The sequence below is a fragment of the Ambystoma mexicanum genome, chromosome 2q, assembly GCF_040938575.1.
Source record: "Ambystoma mexicanum isolate Mex_15411 chromosome 2q, UKY_AmexF1_1, whole genome shotgun sequence".
Taxonomy (NCBI): Eukaryota; Metazoa; Chordata; class Amphibia; order Caudata; family Ambystomatidae; genus Ambystoma; species Ambystoma mexicanum.
This window is the reverse complement of record NC_090924.1, coordinates 1,476,416,466-1,476,437,241: the sequence shown is the minus strand read 5'-3', so window position 1 is coordinate 1,476,437,241 and position 20,776 is coordinate 1,476,416,466. Positions and strand designations below refer to the sequence as shown.

At 43.5% G+C, this 20,776-nt stretch overlaps 1 protein-coding gene across 3 annotated transcripts in view; it reads right to left on the bottom strand.

The window, feature by feature from the left end:
• Positions 1-6,669: 6,669 nt before the first annotated feature.
• LOC138570282 (zinc finger protein 271-like) overlaps positions 6,670-20,776 on the bottom strand; it is a 168,492-nt gene continuing 154,385 nt past the window's right edge. For all 3 annotated transcript variants that reach the window (XM_069649051.1, XM_069649052.1, XM_069649053.1), the window contains one exon: positions 6,670-9,276. In XM_069649051.1, the coding sequence (XP_069505152.1) occupies positions 7,576-8,526 (951 nt within the window). In that variant the 5' untranslated portion in view covers positions 8,527-9,276 and the 3' untranslated portion in view covers positions 6,670-7,575. The remainder of the gene's footprint in view (positions 9,277-20,776) is intronic.

Sequence of the window (20,776 nt, the reverse complement as noted above, 5' to 3'; positions counted from 1 at the left end):
TAAATGCTGAAGCATCATGGAGATACATAGGATTCAAGCGCAGGCGCATATACATCAGTGGCTCAGTGCTGAAGCATCATGGATATACATAGGATTCATGCACAGGGGCATATACATCAGTGGCTAAATGCTGAAGCATCATGGTGATACATAGGATTCATGCGCAGGCGCATGTACATCAGTGGCTCAATGCTGAAGCATCACTGAGATACAAAGGATTCATGCACAGGGGCATATACATCAGTGGCTAAATGCTGAAGCATCATGGGGATACATAGGATTCAAGCGCAGGCGCATATACATCAGTGGCTAAATGCTGAAGCATCATGGATATACATCGGATTCATGCGCAGGTGCATATACATCAGTGGCTAAATGCTGAAGCATCACGAAGATACATAGGATTCATGCGCAGGCGCATATACATCAGTGGCTAAATGCTGAAGCATCATGGATATACATCGGATTCATGCACAGGTGCATATACATCAGTGGATAAATGCTGAAGCATCATGGAGATACATAGGATTCATGCGCAGGGGCATATACATCAGTGGCTAAATGCTGAAGCATCATGAAGATACATAGGATTCATGCGCAGGCGCATATACATCAGTGGCTAAATGCTGAAGCATCATGAAGATACATAGGATTCAAGCGCAGGGGTGCATACATCAGTGGCTAAATGATGAAGCATCATGGATATACATCAGATTCATGCACAGGTGCATATGCATCAGTGGCTAAATGCTGAAGCATCATGGAGATACATAGGATTCATGCACAGGGGCATATACATCAGTGGCTAAATGCTGAAGCATCATGGAGATACATAGGATTCATGCGCAGGGGCATATACATCAGTGGCTCAGTGCTGAAGCATCATGGATATACATAGGATTCATGCACAGGGGCATATACATCAGTGGCTAAATGCTGAAGCATCATGGTGATACATAGGATTCATGCGCAGGCGCATGTACATCAGTGGCTCAATGCTGAAGCATCACTGAGATACAAAGGATTCATGCACAGGGGCATATACATCAGTGGCTAAATGCTGAAGCATCATGGGGATACATAGGATTCAAGCGCAGGCGCATATACATCAGTGGCTAAATGCTGAAGCATCATGGATATACATCGGATTCATGCGCAGGTGCATATACATCAGTGGCTAAATGCTGAAGCATCATGGGGATACGTAGGATTCATGCGCAGGCGCATATACATCAGTGGCTCAATGCAAAAGCATCATGGGGATACATAGGATTCATGCGCAGGCGCATATACATCAGTGGCTCAATGCTGAAGCATCATGAAGATACATAGGATTCATGCGCAGGCACATATACATCAGTGGCTCAATGCTGAAGCATCATGGAGATACATAGGATTCATGCGCAGGTGCATATACATCAGTGGATAAATGCTGAAGCATCATGAAGATACATAGGATTCATAAGCAGGTGCATATACATCAGTGGCTAAATGCTGAAGCATCATGGAGATACATAGGATTCATGCGCAGGTGCATATACATCAGTGGCTAAATGCTGAAGCATCATGAAGATACATAGGATTCATAAGCAGGTGCATATACATCAGTGGCTAAATGCTGAAGCATCATGAAGACACATAGGATTCATGCGCAAGGGCATATACATCAGTGGCTAAATGCTGAAGCATCATGAAGATACATAGGATTCATGCACAGGGGCATATACATCAGTGGCCAAATGCTGAAGCATCATGGAGATACATAGGATTCATGCGCAGGCGCATATACATCAGTGGCTAACTGCTGAATCATCATGGATATACATAGGATTCATGGGCAGGTGCATATACATCAGTGGCTAAATGCTGAAGCATCATGGATATACATAGGATTCATGCGCAGGTGCATATACATCAGTGGATAAATGCTGAAGCATCATGAAGATACATAGGATTCATGCGCAGGTGCATATACATCAGTGGGTAAATGCTGAAGCATCATGGATATACATAGGATTCATGCGCAGGTGCATATACATCAGTGGCTAAATGCTGAAGCATCATGGATATACATAGGATTCATGCGCAGGGGCATATACATCAGTGGCTAAATGCTGAAGCATCATGAAGATACATAGGATTCATGCGCAGGGGCATATACATCAGTGGCTAAATGATGAAGCATCATGGAGATATATAGGATTCAAGCGCAGGCGCATATACATGAGTGGCTAAATGCTGAAGCATCATGGATATACATAGGATTCATGCGCAGGTGCATATACATCAGTGGCTCAATGCTGAAGCATCATGGAGATACATAGGATTCATGCGCAGGTGCATATACATCAGTGGCTAAATGCTGAAGCATCATGGAGATACATAGGATTCATGCGCAGGTGCATATACATCAGTGGCTAAATGCTGAAGCATCATGAAGATACATAGGATTCATAAGCAGGTGCATATACATCAGTGGCTAAATGCTGAAGCATCATGAAGACACATAGGATTCATGCGCAAGGGCATATACATCAGTGGCTCAATGCTGAAGCATCATGGAGATACATAGGATTCATGCACAGGTGCATATACATCAGTGGATAAATGCTGAAGCATCATGAAGATACATAGGATTCATGCACAGGGGCATATACATCAGTGGCCAAATGCTGAAGCATCACGAAGATACATAGGATTCATGCGCAGGCGCATATACATCAGTGGCTAACTGCTGAAGCATCACGGATATACATAGGATTCATGGGCAGGTGCATATACATCAGTGGATAAATGCTGAAGCATCATGGATATACATAGGATTCATGCGCAGGCGCATATACATCAGTGGCTAAATGCTGAAGCATCATGGATATACATAGGATTCATGCGCAGGTGCATATACATCAGTGGATAAATGCTGAAGCATCATGAAGACACATAGGATTCATGCGCAGGCGCATATACATCAGTAGCTCAATGCTGAAGCACCATGGAGATACATAGGATTCATGCGTAGGGGCATATACCTCAGTGGCTAAATGCTGAAGCATCATGGAGATACATAGGATTCATGCGCAGGCGCATATACATCAGTGGCTAAATGCTGAAGCATCATGGATATACATCGGATTCATGCGCAGGCGCATATACATCAGTGGATAAATGCTGAAGCATCATGAAGATACATAGGATTCATGCGCAGGGGCATATACATCAGTGGCTAAATGCTGAAGCATCATGAAGATACATAGGATTCATAAGCAGGTACATATACATCAATGGATAAATGCTGAAGGATCATGGAGATACATAGGATTCATGCGCAGGGGCATATACATCAGTGGCTAAATGCTGAAGCATCATGAAGATACATAGGATTCATGCACAGGTGCATATACATCAGTGGCTCAATGCTGAAGCATCATGGAGATACATAGGATTCATGCGCAGGTGCATATACATCAGTGGCTAAATGCTGAAGCATCATGAAGATACATAGGATTCATGCACAGGCACATATACATCAGTGGCTCAATGCTGAAGCATCATGTAGATACATAGGATTCATGCGCAGGTGCATATACATCAGTGGCTAAATGCTGAAGCATCATGAAGATACATAGGATTCATAAGCAGGTGCATATACATAAGTGGCTAAATGCTGAAGCATCATGGAGATACATAGGATTCATGCGCAGGTGCATATACATCAGTGGCTAAATGCTGAAGCATCATGAAGATACATAGGATTCATAAGCAGGTGCATATACATCAGTGGCTAAATGCTGAAGCATCATGAAGACACATAGGATTCATGCGCAAGGGCATATACATCAGTGGCTAAATGCTGAAGCATCATGGAGATACATAGGATTCATGCACAGGTGCATATACATCAGTGGATAAATGCTGAAGCATCATGAAGATACATAGGATTCATGCACAGGGGCATATACATCAGTGGCCAAATGCTGAAGCATCATGGAGATACATAGGATTCATGCGCAGGCGCATATACATCAGTGGCTAACTGCTGAATCATCATGGATATACATAGGATTCATGGGCAGGTGCATATACATCAGTGGCTAAATGCTGAAGCATCATGGATATACATAGGATTCATGCGCAGGTGCATATACATCAGTGGATAAATGCTGAAGCATCATGAAGATACATAGGATTCATGCGCAGGTGCATATACATCAGTGGGTAAATGCTGAAGCATCATGGATATACATAGGATTCATGCGCAGGTGCATATACATCAGTGGCTAAATGCTGAAGCATCATGGATATACATAGGATTCATGCGCAGGGGCATATACATCAGTGGCTAAATGCTGAAGCATCATGAAGATACATAGGATTCATGCGCAGGGGCATATACATCAGTGGCTAAATGATGAAGCATCATGGAGATATATAGGATTCAAGCGCAGGCGCATATACATGAGTGGCTAAATGCTGAAGCATCATGGATATACATAGGATTCATGCGCAGGTGCATATACATCAGTGGCTCAATGCTGAAGCATCATGGAGATACATAGGATTCATGCGCAGGTGCATATACATCAGTGGCTAAATGCTGAAGCATCATGGAGATACATAGGATTCATGCGCAGGTGCATATACATCAGTGGCTAAATGCTGAAGCATCATGGAGATACATAGGATTCATGCGCAGGCGCATGTACATCAGTGGCTCAATGCTGAAGCATCATGGTGATACATAGGATTCATGCGCAGGGGCATATACATCAGTGGCTCAATGCTGAAGCATCATGGAGATACATAGGATTCATGCACAGGTGCATATACATCAGTGGATAAATGCTGAAGCATCATGAAGATACATAGGATTCATGCACAGGGGCATATACATCAGTGGCCAAATGCTGAAGCATCACGGAGATACATAGGATTCATGCGCAGGCGCATATACATCAGTGGCTAACTGCTGAAGCATCACGGATATACATAGGATTCATGGGCAGGTGCATATACATCAGTGGATAAATGCTGAAGCATCATGGATATACATAGGATTCATGCGCAGGTGCATATACATCAGTGGATAAATGCTGAAGCATCATGAAGATACATAGGATTCATGCGCAGGTGCATATACATCAGTGGCTAAATGCTGAAGCATCATGGAGATACATAGGATTCATGCGCAGGGGCATATACATCAGTGGCTAAATGCTGAAGCATCATGAAGATACATAGGGTTCATGCGCAGGGGCATATACATCAGTGGCTAAATGATGAAGCATCATGGATATACATAGGATTCATGCACAGGCGCATATACATCAGTGGCTAAATGCTGAAGCATCATGGAGATACAAAGGATTCATAAGCAGGTGCATATACATCAGTGGCTAAATGCTGAAGCATCATGAAGATACATGGAATTCATGCGCAGGGGCATATACATCAGTGGCTAAATGCTGAAGCATCATGGAGATATATAGGATTCAAGCGCAGGCGCATATACATGAGTGGCTAAATGCTGAAGCATCATGGATATACATAGGATTCATGCGCAGGTGCATATACATCAGTGGCTCAATGCTGAAGCATCATGGAGATACATAGGATTCAAGGCAGGTGCATGTACATGAGTGGCTAAATGCTGAAGCATCATGGAGATACATAGGAGTCATGCGCAGGTGCATATACATCAGTGGATAAATGCTGAAGCATCATGGAGATACATAGGATTCAAGCGCAGGCGCATATACATGAGTGGCTAAATGCTGAAGCATCATGGAGATACATAGGATTCATGCGCAGGCGCATATACATCAGTGGCTCAATGCTGAAGCATCATGGTGATACATAGGATTCAAGGCAGGTGCATATACATGAGTGGCTAAATGCTGAAGCATCATGGAGATACATATAGGATTCATGCGCAGGTGCATATACATCAGTGGCTAAATGCTGAAGCATCATGGAGATACATAGGATTCATGCGCAGGCGCATATACATCAGTGGCTAAATGCTGAAGCATCATGGAGATACATAGGATTCATGCGCAGGCGCATATACATCAGTGGCTAAATGCTGAAGCATCATGGAGATACATAGGATTCATGCGCAGGTGCATATACATCTGTGGCTAAATGCTGAAGCATCATGAAGATACATAGGATTCATGCGCAGGCTCATATACATCAGTGGCTAAATGCTGAAGCATCATGAAGATACATAGGATTCATGCGCAGATGCATATACATCAGTGGCTAAATGCTGATGCATCATGAAGATACATAGGATTCATGCGCAGGTGCATATACATCAGTGGATAAATGCTGACGCATCATGAAGATACATCGGATTCAAGCACAGGTGCATATACATCAGTGGCTAAATGCTGAAACATCATGAAGATACATAGGATTAATGCGCAGGTGCATATACATCAGTGGCTAAATGCTGAAGCATCATGGAGATACATAGGATTCATGCGCAGGCGCATATACATCAGTGGCTAAATGCTGAAGCATCATGAAGATACATAGGATTCATGCACAGGGACATATACATCAGTGGCTCAATGCTGAAGCATCATGGAGATACATAGGATTCATGCGCAGGGGCATATACATCAGTGGCTAAATGCTGAAGCATCATGGAGATACATAGGATTCATGCGCAGGTGCATATACATCAGTGGCTAAATGCTGAAGCATCATGGAGATACGTAGGATTCATGCGCAGGCGCATATACATCAGTGGCTAAATGCTGAAGCATCATAGAGATACATTGGATTCATGCGCAGGCGCATATACATCAGTGGCTAAATGCTGAAGCATCATGGATATACATCGGATTCATGCGCAGGTGCATATACATCAGTGGCTAAATGCTGAAGCATCATGGAGATACGTAGGATTCATGCGCAGGCGCATATACATCAGTGGCTAAATGCTGAAGCATCATAGAGATACATTGGATTCATGCGCAGGCGCATATACATCAGTGGCTAAATGCTGAAGCATCATGGATATACATCGGATTCATGCGCAGGTGCATATACATCAGTGGCTAAATGCTGAAGCATCATGGAGATACATAGGATTCATGCGCAGGTGCATATACATCAGTGGCTAAATGCTGAAGCATCATGGAGATACGTAGGATTCATGCGCAGGCGCATATACATCAGTGGCTAAATGCTGAAGCATCATAGAGATACATTGGATTCATGCGCAGGCGCATATACATCAGTGGCTAAATGCTGAAGCATCATGGATATACATCGGATTCATGCGCAGGTGCATATACATCAGTGGCTAAATGCTGAAGCATCATGGAGATACATAGGATTCATGTGCAGGTGCATATACATCAGTGGCTAAATGCTGAAGCATCATGGAGATACATAGGATTCATGGGCAGGCACACATACATCAGTGGCCCCATAATAACATGATTAGCCTCTTTGAGAGGTGTGGGAGCTCATAATGGCTGACAGGAAAACATCCATACCATCTCTCCAATAGACAACTGTGAGATGATTGAAGTCTTCCAAGACATACTAAAGCATGGGTGGTCATCCATTATTTTTAAAAGAATGGATCCTTTGATACTTGCTCAAATGTGAAGTGTGACTAAAGTTCTTCTTATACTCTGTGCACTTGTAAGGCTTCTCCCGAGTATGAGTGTTGAGATGGTTTCTAAGATTTGAGGATTGGCTGAAATGTTTGTTGCACTCTGTGCACTTGTAAGGCTTCACCCCTGTATGAGTGTTGAGATGGTTTCTAAGATTTGAGGATTGGCTGAAATGTTTGTTGCACTCTGAGCACTTGTAGGGCTTCACGCCTGTATGCATCCTCTGATGGTTTATCAAATTTGCGTGGTGACTGAAGCTTTTCTGGCACTCTGTGCACTTGTAGGGCTTCACCCCAGTATGGATCCTTTGATGCCTTATTAAATCTGAGGAGTTACTGAAGCTTTTCTGGCACTCTGTGCACTTATAGGGCTTCACCCCAGTATGGATCCTTTGATGCCTTATTAAATCTGAGGAGTTACTGAAGCTTTTCTGGCACTCTGTGCACTTATAGGGCTTCACCCCCGTATGGATCCTTTGATGCCTTATTAAATCTGAGGAGTTACTGAACCTTTTCTTGCACTCTTCACAATTATGGGGCTTCTCTCCAGTATGGATCATGAGATGTCTTCTCATCGCTGACAAGTGTCGAAAGATTTCATTACACTCTGTGCACTTGAAAGGCCTCTCCTTGGTATGGACCATCTGATGGCTTTTCAGTGCTGAGTAGCGACTGAAGCTTTCCTTGCACTCTGTGCACTTATAGGGCTTCACCCCAGTATGGATCCTTTGATGGCTTTTTAAATTGGAGGAGTTACTGAAGCTTTTCCTGCACTCTTTACAATGATGGGGCTTCTCTCCATTATGGATCATGAGATGCCTTCTCATAGCAGACAAGTATCTAAAGTTTGCATTACACTCTGTGCACTTGAAAGATTTATCTACAGTAGGCATAATTTGATGGAATATCACATCTGAGAAGTGATTGAAGGTTTCCTTGCAGTCTGTGCACTTGTAAGACTTGTTCCCGGAATGGACCCTCTCATGCCGTCTCACAGCTGACAAGTGACTGAAGATTTCCGTACACTCTGTGAACTTGCAGGGCTTCCCCCACAGTATGGACCCTCTGATGGTGTCTCACATTTCACATGTGACTGAAGCTCTTCTTGCACTCTGTGCTCTTGTATGGATTCTCCTCAGTATGGAACCTCTGATGGCTTATCAGCACTGAGTGGCAAATTAGGTTTGTCTTGCAGTGTGTGCACTCATAAGGTTTCCTCCCAGTATGGACCCTCTGATGTCTTTTCAAATAAGAAGAGTGACTGAAGCACTTTTGGCACTCTTTACACTCAGGGATTCTCCCCAGTCCTGTTGATGTATGTACAGATTTGAGATCTGAGTGAAGCTTTTCTCACACTTTGTACACCTATGGGGTCTCTCATCAGTGTGGGATCTCATGTGCGCAATTAGACTGGACCTGTAAGTGAAGCACATCACACACTCCCGGCGGGCAGAGGTTTTCTCCAGTGTATGTATCCCAGAGGATGCTGAGGGTGTTGGACTCTCCTGATATGGTGATGACGTATTTGCTGGTTCTGTGTAAGGTCATTGCCGATCTTCTGTAATGCAATATGCCCCTTATCTCTCGGTATATCCCATTTTCTTGTCTTCATTTCCACATGGTCTCGGTAGTGGCTTCATTCACTGATGAAAGAAGAACATATTTCAGACATTATTTTATGTCACTGCACAGCCCCTTAAAAAATAAACAAGTGTAGAGGGGTCCCCATCCCCAATTAACACACTGGGTGATACTGAGTAAGTCTATTTATGTCTGTGCACAGCAAAATAAATGTAGATCGTCAGGGAACTTCCCAATAACTTGAAGAAAGGATTTATTTTAGCATTTATAAAGCGCACGTAACCCAGAGGCATCTAGGCGCTAGAGTTTAAGAGATTGGTTACAGGAGAGTCCTTCAACAGGTACAGTTGCACTACAACATATAATTACAGAGCACAGATATACAGATATAAGAAGCAGGCATGACATATATATTGTAGCTAGTTACCACATGAGTAATTATTATTCATGGCAAATGCTACTGGGAGTTGCAGGCGTTGAAAAGTAGATAAATATACCTACACCTCTTCTTTATGGGTAGGCGGTTAGTTAGGAGTAGGCTGTCTAAACTAGGCCAGGTGTCTCATTGTTGGGAATCTAGGCTGAAAAGTCTGGTTTTCAGACATTTTCAGAATGACCAGAGGGATGGGTCATTTCTTAGTTGTAGTGGCAAGGTGTTCCACAGTTTGGCTGCTACTATCGGAAAACTGGTACATTTGTTATTGTGTTTTTAATCATGTGTTCATGCTTATATGTTATTTCCAATATTTACGATCCTGTGCATTTCTATCTATGGTCATTCTCTACTGTAAATGTCCCTCCCCTTTCCAACGGTTACTCTCCATTAAGTACAACAGAGTTTTAAACTGGACATGTGTGCTGCTTTTCAACCTTTAAATACAATAATGCAATATTTTTTATCAGTTTGGACTAACGTGCAATTTAATTGTAAGATGTATTTCCACTCTATAAACGTGATTAATAGCATCAGTGGTTTGTAATGCTTACTTTCAACCAGAGCTTGAAACCGGAGCACCGTTGAAAGAATGAAATTATAAATAGAATATCAATAAATTCATCAATTCATCAGAGTCTGCAATCTCCAGGAATACAAACAGACAATGGGCCTCATTACAACTAGTGCGGAATGGGTTTAACAGCGCTGGTAATGGTGCTGGCGCCGTTAAACCCACTCCGCACTATTACGAGATTCCCATCGCGGGACCCAGATCGGACACCTGGTAAAACCAGGCGTGCTTGCCGGGTCACGCGATGGGATGAAGGAGGTAACAACGGGCCAGTTGTAATCTGCCCGTTGTTACCTCCATCCCCATTCCCGTTGAGCCCTATGGGGGCTTAAATGGGAATGGGGAATGGTTCCTGCAAGGAGGAATTACCAGGTCCTCCAATGTTGGAATGGCCCGGTTATTCGTCATTGCAGGTACCCAGTAAATGAGCCCGTTTAGTGGCAGCCATGGAGCTAACAGCTCCATGGCTACTGCCAAACTCGTAATGAGGCACAATATATACCTGCTAAGTAAATGAGTTCGTAATTACAAAACGGCAATGGCAAAGCCAATTACCACCGGGGCCTTATTACGACCTCAGCGATAGCATTGCCGCTATTGGCGGCATAGCTGCCGCCAAAATCGCGTCCAGGTCCGAGTTTGGAGGGCCCAGTAATTCCTCCCTCCAGGAACCCGGGCCTGGACTTTCCCTATTCCCATTTCAGCTCCCACAGGGCTGAATGGAAATGGGAGAGGGAGCAAACAACAGGTCTATTACGAGTGGCCTGTTGTTTGCTCCCTCTTCCCCTCGCGGGACCTGGTAACAATGCCTGGTTTTTACCAGGCGTCCTTACCGGGTCCCGCGAGCGGACCTCGTAATGTGGTGGAACGGGTTTAACGGGTCCGCCTCCTTTTGCGGAGCCCGTTAACCCATTCCGCCAGGGTCGTAATGAGGCCTGTTGTGTCTGTTATTTATCAAGTCCAGCCTATGACGGCCCAAGACACAGATTGGGCGATGAGGATGGTGCGAGGTTGAGGACGGGGTTTCCAGGAGGTCCAGGAGGAGATACACAGAGGATTCCCAGTCTAGCACTCCAGAAATGTGAAGAGTGAACAATAACCTAGCAGCAAGGACATTCCCATGGACCTTAACCAATTCAGCAGCACATAGTAGTTATCTAGCATTAGAGTTTAAAGTTATTTTAAATTCACATTAAATTAGATCTGCATTAATTAAATTTCAGGATTAAGTAAGGCCCAACATAAGTTGATTCAGACTAATTTATGTTTTAGTTATTTTTGGATCCCAACTTGATGTCTCAATACAAAAGCACACATTCTATTGTATAACTGTTTAGATACAGAGGATGAGTCTTATTTGAATAGTGCTAACAATGGACAGCCAAACAATGAATAGCATTATTCTCTCTTTTCTGTTGTTGTTTTCTTACTTTTCTCTTCCACTGGTATATCCCTTAGGTGTTAAAATATTACATTTGTTGTTACTATTTTGTAAGATGTTATAGCTAACATACATGAGGCTTAGAATAAATCCAATGAGAAAGGCCTTCTTGGCAGAGGAATGATATATACATGTTTGAAACCTATTGGGGAGTACTGCCTCTTGATAGCTGTCACAATTAAAAAGGGTGCCTGTCAAATTGTGTAGCCTGCCTACATTTTTTAAATACAGAGAAAATGACCTTTGGACTGCCTTTATTTTAGAGATTGTACATACAACATTTGAAAGACATGTCCAGAACCAACATAGTTATTCCTCAGGGAATACCGCAAGCCATGAAATTAAAAGTTTCAAGTATTGGATTTCTCTACATTTTAATTTTTTTAATTTGTAATTTTTATCTTTGCAGCAGCGCACAAAACCCTGAGGCATCCATGCACTAGTTACAGTACAGTGCAACGGCATAGTCTGCAAGGTGCAAGACCATGCGAAAAGTTACAGCATAAGGGTAGTTCATGATGTCCGTATGGAAGCACAATCCGGTAAAGCCTCGCCTCATGGTACGTTGGCTACGTCAGGTGAGAAAGAGGGCATGAAAAGCAACAGTTGTAGGGCTACACAATCCGGTAAAGCCTCGCCTCATGGTACGTTGGCTACGTCAGGTGAGAAAGAGGGCATGAAAAGCAACAGTTGTAGGGCTACACAATCCGGTAAAGCCTCGCCTCATGGTACGTTGGCTACGTCAGGTGAGAAAGAGGGCATGAAAAGCAACAGTTGTAGGGCTACACAATCCGGTAAAGCCTCGCCTCATGGTACGTTGGCTACGTCAGGTGAGAAAGAGGGCATGAAAAGCAACAGTTGTATGGCTACACAATCTGGAAAAGCCACACCTCATGGTACGGGGCTACGTCAGGTGTACAAGAGGCCATACCAGCAGCATTTGTAAAAGCAACATTTGTATGGAAGCACAATCTGGTAAAGCCTTGCTTCATGGTACGAGGGCTGCATCAGGTGTGCCAAAGGTCATGATGTGGATAGCATGTGTAAAGATGATACCTTTACTATAAAGTTGTATTCACAGTCTAAAGGATATCAATCCATATGGAGAGTGTTCCTTTATTCTGCCATGTTAGTAATTCATTTCAAACTATATTGTGTTAAATCTTAAGAATCTGACTGAAAATACTATTAGTTTTTGTTTTACTGTGCTGGGTACAGTGAAAAGGCAGGTCAGCATTGCACAAATGGAGAAATTATACCCAAGGATCTGAAATGAAAGAACAGAATCAAAATAGTATGTACGTTTCAATTCTCACTTGCAGGGCATTCTGAAGAGCCCACAAGAGCTATTGTTTGGTTGGAACCTGTTAGAAGAATATTAAATATCACGGTCAGGCCAGATGGCTTTTAGGCCACCCCAAAGGCTACGGCATTATACACAGGCATGTTTTCAAAGCAAATAAGCTCTACAAATTTACTTTAGGAATTCACTAATGGAAAGAGGCTTTAGCTTCAATGAAGGTATTTCACATAAATCAGTTCAAATACGCTTGTAAAGACTGCAGCAATTGAAGGCATCAATGAGAAGGTGATAGGCATTCAGATACTTGGCACTAGACATCTGCCGTGGATTAGTCTAGGTGAAAGGTCATGGAGAATATGCACAGCAAGAGCATTTTGCTTTGGATAGGGGAAGCATGGAAAATGAATATTTAGGTGACATACCATCTGCTCTCTAGCTGCAATTGCACACCAAAGAAATAAATGCATTTAAAATGAAATTAAGTGATGCTCACAACGCAAGATCCGATTTACACCAGATGTGAGCAGTTTGTAAATACAAGTAACCTCTATCACAATCTTTAACAAAAACTAATTATTGTCATGTTTTAAATAGTCAGACATCATTGCACAATATTCATTAACATCTCTAAATGTTCACACTGACTTCCGGAATCTGAAAATATATGTTTTATAAAGGTAGCACACACGAGTCAAAAGTTATGGACACATTAAACGTATCATTTATTTAACAGGAGTAGTGTTACTCCCACCCTTGGGGTTGGGCAAACACACATGTAGCATAAGCCAGAGGTTGGCCTAGTATAATATATATTTTGATACACATAGGACAGAGCATTACTATGGAAAATTGGGCAAGGAAGATTCAAAATGGGAACAAACAGGAGATTGTAGAGCAGATGGGCAGACTTGTCCATTGGGAGAAAAAGTTCAGAACAGCCCAAAGTAGGAAGATTGGAGATACATTTCTAAAGAAGCTACCTGAATGGGGGTTTGCTCATAGGAATGATATCCCACTGACTTGGTTCTCTGCTGGTTCTCCTAAAACCAGAAGTTCATTCTAGAAAAATAAATCCACCCCAATCATCAAATTGTCCAAGCTGTTTAGGGTAAAGTCTGAGAGGATAAAATGACTAGGAATGCAGGGTGGTGCAATTCGAAAAATAGCACACAGTGGCTAATCTACCAAAGTGCTGTATTCCTTATTACACAGCCTGCGGTGGCGGGCGTGTAGCTATGGTTAGGTTGCTAAACTCATAGGAAGAGCACCTTTTCGGCAGCTTATTACTTTGCTCCCCCTGGACGGATCCTCACAAAACTTTTCAAATAAAATATATGGCTGGCTCAGAATTTCTTTGCCAAGTTGGGTGAGGTATTGTGCAGGGGAGGGCAAAGTTATAGGGAGGGTCCCACATTTTTTTTCACCCAATGGGAAAGACTTTGTGCAAGGCTACAGCCCGAACAGCTGGACGCATTTTGACCAAATTGTCAGCAGGAGTGGAGGCTTGGGTCAGAAAACGTGCATTTTTTGTGTGTTTGGTGGAAATCCGACCAGTACTTTTGTTGCTAATTACTGAAATGTACATCCCAAAAAATTTGTGATATCTGGGTCCGCTCCGTGGACCCATTTCCCTGTTCACTCCGCGGACCAAAGTGTCATTGGCCTGCGGTATGCCGTGATGTCAGCGAACGTTGGGCGCGGTCACTGGTTGGCTGGAGGGAAGAATGCTGTGCGTCAACGTTTTTGGGAAGCGCTGCCATGGTGTGTCGGAGGACAGTGCGCCACTGAAAGGGACTGACAACCATGATGTACGGCATGTGGTGGTGGGAAGAGGGGATGGAAAGGGTAGGGGAGAGAGAAGTCGTTCATGAGAGATATGTATTATTTTTTTTTTATTGTTTATAGTTTATAAAAACTTTTATTACAAAAGTCACTAAGAAACTCAACAAACACAAAACATGACACAGGAATTGACTTCTAAGGTTCCGTCTTAGCAAGCATGTTTCCCTAAGAGCGATGCCAACATTAAACATTAAACAGCAAGCAAACAACAACAAGTCCACCTAGCAGTCACTTTTGCCTCATCTCTAATGTCCTCCATAAAAATTGGACGAAGCTTTCATGTCCTTATCTAGGACTGTGTCCAAAAAGTCTATGGGCCTCATTACACGGACGGCGGTAAGGTTTACCGGTACCGGTAAGGGCACCGGTACCGGTAAACCCTTACCGCCTTACTACGAGGTCCCTTTGCGGGTAGGTACTTTAACGTCTGCTGTTTAGCAGGCATTAAAAATCAACCCGCAGAGGGACCAGGGTGCTAATTACGGTACCACAATTTGCGGCACCGTAATTAGCGTCTTCCCCATTCCCATTATACCCTATGGGGCAAAAATGGGAATGGGGAAGGGCAATGGGGGAAGGGGGAATTACCGCCCCGCCAACCTTGGAATAGGGCGTTAATTCCCCTTTCCACCAAGGCGGTGCCGGTATTTTACCGGCATGGACCAAGGTTCTAATAGCACCTTGGTCCTCCGCCTACCGGGTAATGAGGCCCTATTACTGCACATGTTTGAAGAACATTATTACTCAAGAGCATCATAAACCACCAATCATCTACGTTATTATTTAGCGGTGCATATTTCCCTAAGAATAATGATCTTTTATTTATTAAGACAGCACATTCAGTAATCAAATGTTTCAGCGATTCTCCTGGTGTTTTGCAGAATCTACATCAATTGTCACCCCGTGTTTTTGTCATGCTTGATCCACAACACATCTTTTGTGTTGAAAGCATTCAGCCACAACCTCAAAAACTGGTTTAGATGGTATTTTGAAGGAAATCTGTTGAGGTACTTCAGCAGTTGATTCAAGCTGTTTGCTGCACAGCCTATACAGTGGTGGCTTCAATGCACTCCTTGTGTCGTTGTTATCTATCCATTTCCACAGACTCATTCTTTTTTCACTATTTGTGGTTGAAACATCACAGTTTGACACTTTTTTCCTGCACAGTCAACAATGTTACTTATTTTTTTTGCCCAACTTGACAGCATGCCACAGTGAGGATTTTGCAGCGTGGAAGACAAAATATGATATTCTGGGGCTAAATCAGGTAATTGTGTTTTCCTTAGCACAGAAATTGATCACCAGAGTACCGTACCACATAGGGACTCAAGTCCCCGTGTGTGCCTTATTGCAGTTATTGAAATGTTCCTCAGTAGTCTGGGAACCCGTCGCCAAAACAAGCCTTCTAGTGAAGACCAAATGTGGTAGTTCATGTTGCAGCCTACCTCAGCACCAAAGGTGATCGATGGGACCACTGTCTGCTTGTAAAATTGCAAAACTGGAAGTAAAGTAAATTTACTGTATTCGTCATGCAGCTTAGCTCCTTGGAGCGAGAATGTTGACATTCGCCGTTTCAGGTCCATTATCCAGTCCCACCCTCTAATTGAGTTATTGAATGTTACTCCTAGGTACCAGATAAGTGATGTTTTTTAAATTGTCTCACCGGCCACTGCCCATTCTTTTCCCCAGCATTACCCATGATCATTATCTTCTGAATATTGGTAGAGTCGCGTAACAACTCTTTGTCGGCCAATTTGCGTTGAGTCTACCAAGACAATATCATCTGCGTATATTACACAGTTTATGGGGTGGCCGTTTACTTTAGGTGAAAAACTGCAAACTTCTTGAAATGCACCCGCAACGTCAGCAATAAACAGTTTAAACACAAATGCTGCCAAGGGGCAACCTTGTTTTACCCCTTTTGTTGTTAATATCTCATCAGTGAGATCGCCACTTTCGTTGGTACGCACTCAGATCTTTGTGTTGGCATGCAGAGCCATCAATGGGTTTAACAATGACGGGGGACAAGACCACTTGATCAGCTTCGCCCATAATTTATCGTGATATATTGAGTCAAATGGTTGCTGCATATCGACAAACGCGAGAAACATCTTGGACTTCTTTTTGATAGTCTCTAATTTTAACAACATCAACCAAACCAAGTTCAATTTGGTTCCCACTCCCTTAGTGAAACCCATCTGTCTGCAGTCCATTATACCAGCCTTAGTGGCCCAGGCAGACAGCTTCCGCTGCAGAATTGTTGCAAAGATCTTACCAATGGTGTCAAGAAGGGCAATCGGGCGACAGTTTGATGGATTATCCCGACTGCCCTTCGTGAACACCGGAACAATTATAGCTGATTGCCATGAAGTTGGTATTTGTTTTAGTGAAGCAATCAAGTTAAACAACTCGGCAATAAAGCCCGAACATTGGTCCTTCTTCTCTTTCAACACAACATTTGTTATGCCGTCTGGGCCTGCCGCTCAAGAGTTTTTTAGTTGTTGAATAACCAGTGCAATGTCTTCCACTGATTCCCTTACATTCCAATTTTCTTGACACAATGGTGCTCGAGTCGTGTGGCACTTGTTGATGTGACTGAATACCTCTCGAAAATGTTGTTCCGATATGGTATTTGAAATACATTTTGACAATCTTTCAACTTGATTCAGTGTTCCTTTGTTTAATATCGTCCATATTTCTCTTGTCTTATGTTGACAAATCAATTTCAAAATGTGTTCACCTCGTTCCTGCTCTCTGATTAGAGAAAAGGATTTTAGCCAGTTATGATATCTCATTTTTCTCTTTTTAATCAGATGCACAGCATTTGTTCCTAATGTCTTTATTAGCATCTTTATATCGCTCTTCAGATGTTTCTTTTCTGTCTTCACCGAGGCACTGAACATGTGTGTCCTTGATTGTGGTTGGTTCTTTACTTGCAGGCTTTTAACTTTGAATTTCAACAGTAGTGGGGCGTAGTTTAACTTGCTTCTAGGAGACAGGTTGCCGTAGTGTATGTTTTGTTTTAACATTGTGATTTGTGATGTGTTTATTCTTGGCCTGTTAGCACCATTATTAACCTCCAGTGGCATTGGGCCTCATTACGACCCAGGCGGTAAGGGGTTAACGGCAGCGTTAACAGCGCCGACCCTTACCGCCTGATTACGAGGTCCCTTAGCGCCATGGAGGTTTTAACACCCGCTTTTAGCGGGTGTTAAAATCCATGGCGCTAAGGGACCATGGAGTTAATTACGCCACCGTAATTTACGGTGGCGTAATTAACGCCTTCCCCACTCCCATTATGCCCTATGGGGCAAAAATGGGAATGGGGAAGGGTAAATGGGGATTGGGGACTTACCGCCCCGCCAAGGTCGGAATGGGGCGGTAAATCCGCCAACCACCATGGCGTAAACGTAGTTTACGCCATGGTGGTAAAGTCACGGCCCAGGCGGTAACTTACCGCCTGGGTTGTAATGAGGCCCATTGTGTGTTTTTCTTGTTCACCAGCACACCAGCAATATGTCGTGATCACTTACAGGCGATTTGTGTATTTTTAGGTCTTCGATTTGTGGCCACAATGAACTGGAGATCCAAATATAGCCTAAAGTTTTATGGGCCGAGTCTCGGTGCCACGTAAAATTCAGTAGTGTGTCACTTTTTGACATGGCATTCAACATTTCGCAATTCCGCACTTCCAAAGCTGTTTGCCAGTGATTTCGTCTGTGAACCATGCTCTCCTGTGACTTCTTTTTTGACACATATTCATCATTTTTTACATCAAACCACGAGCAGTTTAGGTCGCCACATATCACAGAAAATTTGGTAGAAGCCATTATGCAACCGTCGATCATCATCGTTATGGAAGTTATGTATTTATCTGTCAAAATCATCAAAGGATTCCAATATGTATTAATCAGAAGCAGTTGGTTGCATTGTTTTTGATTTTCGGGTTGCAGTTGTAACAATGTTCCTTGTACGAACAAGTTTGGGTTAAATGTTTGAGTTATTGCCCAACCACTTACATTATTTACCATCGTCAAGGGACCAGAAAATGGGCGACCTCGTCTGTTTTCCCTGCTGGGTTTAGCAAGATTGTATAGCCATCCCTTACAGGTATCTCGCGCATCCATGTTTCCTGCAGTCAAACAGCAAAATTGTTGTCCAAGGGAAATGGGAAATCTTGGAACAGATGGCTAAATCCTTGGGTATTCCAAGAATACAACACACATAGGGCCTCATTACGAGGTTGGAGGTAGCCATGGTGCTATTAGCGGCATGGCTGCCTCCAAACTCGTTCCGACTCCGCCCTGGTGAATGGAGCAATTACCGGTCCATTCCAAGGTTGGCGGGACCGGTAATTCCCCATTCACCAGGGCCATTCCCCATTCCCATTTGAGCCCCCACAGGGCTCAATGGGAATGGGGAAGGCGCTAATAACGGTACCGCAAATTGCAGTACCGTTATTAGCTCCAGAGTCCCTTTGCGGGCCCCGTCCTTAACGCCTTGAAAAACCAGGCGTTAAGGGAGGACCCGCAAAGGGAACTTGTAGTAGGGCAGTAAGGGATTACCGGCACCAGTGCCCTTACCGGTGCTGGTAATCCCTTACCGCCCACCTCGTAATGAGGCCGATAGAGTTTCCCTTTCTTTGTTTCTTTGTTAATTCCAGGGGCCTCATTACGACCCTGGCGTTAAGGATTTAACTGCGCCGTAAAAGGTGTCGGCGCTCTTAAACCCTTAACGCCTGATTACAAGGTCCCCTTGTGGGACCCGACCTTAACGGTTGGTTTTTCCAGCCGTTAAAGTAGGGACCCGCAAAGGGACTTTGGTGCTAATAACAGTACCGCAAATTGCGGTACCATTATTAGCGCCTTCCCCATTCCCATTGAGCCCTATGGGGCAAAATTGGGAATGGGGAAGGGCCCTGGTGGCATGGGGAATTACCGCCCCACCAACCTCGGAATGGGGTGGTAATTCCCCATTCCGCCATGGCGGACACCGGCATGGACCATGGTGCTAATAGCACCATGGTCCTCCGCCTGGGTCGTAATGAGGCCCCAGGTTAGTCTTTGCTGGATTTTTGTGTTAGCAGTTCCCGGGCTTGACACCTGTCATGAACCGTCACCCTTTTCTCCACGGTTGGAACTGAACCGTTCCTTCAAAATCTCTATTCTTCTTTCATTGGTGGTTTTCTCAACTTCTTCATGGGTGGGACTTGATTTTTTCTATAGATCGGTCGAAGCCATATGCTAGTAGCTCGTCTTTGGCAGATCCAAGAGCATTTTCCACAGCATAAGACCTAATGTGCAGGAGGACTTGATTCGAACATTCTTCTGTAATATATTCAACTATTTGAATGTCGGCAGAGGTGATGGTTCGCAATGAGGGAATGCTATTCAGTAAACGAAGCACATTTCTTCCGTTTCGCTTAACCTCATTGCCATCAGGCATGATGTTTTCAATTCGCACTTTCCACATCTTTGGATGTGTGTTCTTTTTTCTTTCAACCTGCTCCTTCGTTTTCTGACTCTTTGTTTTTGACTTTGTGCATACGTCATTTTTGGATTTAAATGAGTTGGTGCTTTTTCCTTTTTTGGCGCGTTTTTCTTCATTACTTGTCGGTGTCTGGGCGATTTAATATTTCTCAATTCATCTTTGCTCTTAACAGACAACGTGGCTCTGTGTGTCGGGTTATCCCTTGATTTGTTCGTTGGTAGCAAAGGTATTTTTGCTGATAAGTTCCGTGCAACCTCAGCCTGTCCGTCCGACATAATAGAATCTTCATGTGTGTCAATTGAGTATGTTGGCCATTCACAGTGAATCACTGACCCATCATTGGAGTTATTTGAGTTGGCTTCAGAGTTGAGGCCAGCTCTTTTTTCGGATTGCTCGTCGTCCTGTCTTGTCTATCTTTTATTGTGGTAATTGTTTCAGAATTTTGGCCCTCTGCAATTTGTTTTTGGGACTTTATCGCA